Source organism: Merops nubicus, unplaced genomic scaffold, assembly GCF_000691845.1.
Source record: "Merops nubicus isolate BGI_N331 unplaced genomic scaffold, ASM69184v1 Scaffold52367, whole genome shotgun sequence".
NCBI classification, from domain to species: domain Eukaryota; kingdom Metazoa; phylum Chordata; class Aves; order Coraciiformes; family Meropidae; genus Merops; species Merops nubicus.
The window spans coordinates 1-4,195 of NW_008620640.1; the positions used below are offsets into that span (position 1 = coordinate 1).

General features: G+C 52.4%; 1 protein-coding gene across 1 annotated transcript; it reads right to left on the minus strand.

Annotated features, from left to right (window-relative positions):
- Positions 1-1,641: 1,641 nt before the first annotated feature.
- Positions 1,642-4,192, minus strand: L3HYPDH (L-3-hydroxyproline dehydratase (trans-); the record flags this gene model as incomplete). The annotated part of the gene is made up of 4 exons (XM_008944159.1): positions 1,642-1,767; positions 2,533-2,670; positions 3,623-3,745; positions 4,076-4,192. Coding segments are annotated over 4 exons (504 nt in total), but the record flags the coding sequence as incomplete, so codon positions are not given.
- Positions 4,193-4,195: the final 3 nt, after the last annotated feature.

Sequence of the window (4,195 nt, forward strand, 5' to 3'; positions counted from 1 at the left end):
GACCCCTCGCCCCACACAGCCCTCACCGGCGTCATCCTCACCCCAGGGTCGCGGACGGGTTCCCACGGGGCCCTCTCCCCATAGGGACCCTCTCCGCTCCTTTCCCCGTCACGACCCCTCTCCCCACAAAGATTATTAGGGATAAAGACAGCGAATAGCTAACGAAGGCTGCAACACAATCAATAGCTGGCGTCCAGCCTTTCAGTGCTGGGCTTGGCAAGTTGCTGTCCCAGCTCTTCCTGGGGAGCCAGGGTGGGCTGACCACAAGGGAGATGCCCAGAAGCTATAAACATCATGGAGGACTTTGCTCCTGCAAGCACAAAGGATGTGAGTGTCACTTCTTGCTCTCCTGGACCACAGGCTGTACGGGATCTATCTGAGGGTTACAGGAAAGCTGCAAGCAAGACCCCCAGACACCAGCCTAAAAAACCTCTGCTGGCAGCGCAGCCTTTCTCTGAAAGAGAGGATTTTTGTTTCTTCCTGTTCCAAAGTTACAGTTTTCAACCTGACAGAAAAAATTCCTCTCAGACTTTTCTACACCAACCTTAGGCAAGTGATAACCTTCAGTTATCACTTGTTCCCTTCTGCTGTGTGACCTACTGGGATATGCTCATTCTCATTTCCACGTCTCATTTTAACGAGACCCACTTTCATGAGTGTCTTCAACAAACACCAGTTTGCCCAGAGACACAGTAGAAACTGCAGGCCATGAGTGGTCTGAAGCTCTGCTTCTGCCACTGCCAATGCTTGCCGCCAGCCCAGAGCTTGGTTTGGTTTTTCCACCAGCCATAATCCCTCGAGGGGCTCTGGCAAAGCAAGCACTGACTGGACTCTGCTGCACAAGACAGAACAGTCAGTAAATAATTAGCAATCAAAGGTCATAGTGGCTCAGACCTTCGAATACAGCAGCTCCTGTTGAAAGTTAACCACAGGGTATCTGCAGCCAATGGTCAAAAATAAGCAAGAGAGGAAGGTTTAGGGAAGCAGCATGGTGTGGACACACAGTGGGAACTCCCAAGGAAGTTCTGAGCAAATACTTGCATCCAGCCCAGTGACAGAGGGCTCTGGCAGGGGTGAGGCAAGTGCAGTGAGAAATGGGGTGTCTGGACAGGCCCGAGCAGGGCAGACCAGGGAAACTGGGGCATGAGACAGAGCAGCACAGCTGGCTAAGCAGAAGGCATGGAGGAAGAGCAGTCAGTTCAAACCTCGGCGCTCAGCAGAGTGCTGGAAATGAGCTCCAGGAGTGAAAACAAGAGGAGAAAGGCAGTGTTTTCAGCTGGCATTTAATAAGAATCTGGCTTTGAAATTAGTAATTTGCAAATATAGAGAAGGCACATAGATTTGAAGACTGGTCTCCAAGATCAGCTCTATTTTCTGTGAATAATAATTGAAAAAAAAAAAAAAAAAAAAAAACCAACAGAAGAAAAAGGTTATTACTTCTCAGAGCAGCCCCTACATGCTAATCACAACAGGGGAGCACAGCCCGGGGTCTTGAATCACGGCAGATGCTGTCACACCACCGAAGGCTGTTCCTGTTGCTCTGGCATATTGCAGCGAGCCACGTGGAGAAACAGAACAGAAACACCATGGGCAGAAGTGCAGCACCATCAGCGAGACTTTGCCACTGCTTAGCAGCTCAGATCACTTGAAGGAGAAACCATGTTTCAGTGGGTCCTCCTCTTCCACAGTGAAAGTGGCCGTACCGGTGTAAAAGGCTTCTCCTGAGACTTCCACGATGACAGCATTGTAGTCCCCAAACTTGGCTTCCTGCAGAGGGATTAGGATCAGGTCAGAGGTGACAGGAGGGTCTCCGCTCTCCCAGCCCCATGAAATGGCAGCACTACCTGGCCCTGATGCAGAGCCACTCCTCCCTCAGCGCTCTGCCCTGCCCAGGTGCACCCCAAAGTGTGCAGCAGCCCTTCCCCCACCTCCCCTCGCCTGCGTGAGCTCCACACCCGCACAAGTGCTGCTGCCCCTGCTCCCAGCCTGTGAGCCCGTGTGCTGCCACAGCGTGGGTTTCCCTCAAAGCAGGCCAACAAGCTGGTGGCCGCTTGCACCCAAAACCTGAGAGCTCCCTGAGGCATGTCCAAACCTTCACAGCCATGTGCTGCCAGATGTCGTGGGGCCAGGGCTGGGCCTGGAACCCCCGATGCACAAACACAGCTTCTACATCTCCAAACACCAGGCTCAGCATCTGAGCAGGGAAGAGGGAACTCAACCAGAAACCCGCCCTTGGCTTCCCCTGAGAACTGACCAGATCGATTTATCTACATTAGCATCAGAGACAGTTCTCACTTCAGTCCTTTCCTGAAGGCCAAGAGAGGATTTGAAGGGGAGCCATGCAACAGAACAAGGTCTTACTGTTACCTGCTTCTCTAATAAAAAATCTTGATGCGGGAGGCCTTTGGGAAGGCAACACCCCCGGGCACCTCCCTCCTTTCACACACTCATCTGCTTCTCCACCCAGCCAAGGCAACAGCACTTTTCCAGCAGTCCTCGAGACAGAGGGAAGGTCCAGCACGAGCCACTTGCCTTCACTGCCTTCCCGGTGAACAAGGACCCTGTGGTGCTGCTCCGGAAGGTTCTGGTCTGATGGAGCTGGATGAGTCCCTTGTGGTACTGCAAGGCGACGCGAGCCGTCACGCCCGAGCCTGTCGGACTGCGGTCGACCTACACTCAGGAGAGAAGGTGAACCAGCCCTAGTGCTTTGGAGTTTAATCAAAAACAATATTGCCCCCCTCAGTTCTCACTGCCACCTTTATACTGTACTTGGAGGAAACCTCTCTGGCCCAGGGTTTTGTATAGAAACTGGATACACCCAAAAGAGAAAAAATAAGTAGCTTTGGGGTACTTTTGGACTGTGAACAGCTTTGGCAAAGTTATAGAATTATAGAACATTTTGAGTTGGAAGGGACTTTTAAAGATCATCTAGTCCAAGCCCCGCTCAGTAAGCAGGAACAACAACTTGTAGGGATGATCGAATAAATATCAAGGCCATTTAGGGAGAACTTGGAAGCTCCCCAGCATCATATCAAAAGGATGGAGGGGGCAGAGGCCACCTTCCTCATTCTCATGCATCAAAGGGGGATCAGTTCTCCTTATGCTCACTGAGACATCTGCTGGGCAGCCTGGTTTGTAAAACCTCCAAAAACATAGTGCTGGCCAGGTCCCGAGGGGATCTGTCCCAGTGCTCCTGCTGCTGGGGAGCCAAACCAAACCTTCTCCTGCTACTTATGTGTCACCTTATCCCCTTCAGACAAGGAGAGAAGTTCTCTCCCCCTCTTTTCTCCCTTGCCCTGTTCATCTCCAGCAACTGTTCACTAGATTAGGACTTTAAGAACATGTACTGTGATGGGATCCTGCCTTGGGCCCTTGAGCTCCTGGGAAATTCCTACCTATGGGACATGAGTGCAGACCATTTTAAAACACCACCATCTAATATGTGTGCAAGTACTTCTGTCATGAGGAACTAAACCAGGTGTTTAGTGGCACTTGGCCTTCAGAGACATCCCTGTAGCAGAGGCAATCATCACTGCCCAAGCTGAGCAGGTGCACAACTGTCCTGTCTCTGCAGGGGATGTAAGAGGGGAAAAAGGTGGTGCAGAAGAGCCCGTTTCTGTACCTGTTCATCTGCAAACACACAGATGTTGGTGGTGGGCTCCTCACTAAAGGCATCCTTCCCATCTGTCAGTATGGTGCCGTAGAGGAAAGCCAGGTCTTCGCTTTCAGGGTGATGAAGCTTGAACTGGGAACAGCAGAGACAGGTTCACAGACAGGCACAGCAGCTGGGCAATCCCCAGTATGTGCAGCACAGCTTCCACCAGAGCCCAGAGGAAGGGGACAAGGCCACGCTGCTGAGCATCCACCTCTGCTCCTCCAGTGACAGTCTGAGGTAGCAGCAGGGCAGCGAGTTTCCTTCTCACAGCCTTGGGAAGCTGGAGCAGGACTCCGGAATTCAGCAGGGCTGGAAGGATGGGACTCCCTCCCATCCTGAGTGTCTCAGGAGAATAAGGGGCCTTGGTCTGGTGCAGTCACCCCAAAGGGAACATGCTGGGGTACCAGTGCTCCTCCGTACCTGCTCCTTCACCGCTTCTGTCACCGTGCTCGCCGCATTGACAAGGTCTCTGGTCTTTGAGGAGCACACATCGAGGCCCAGCTGCTCAGCATTGAGGAAGGCGTAGAAAGTGCCACCGTA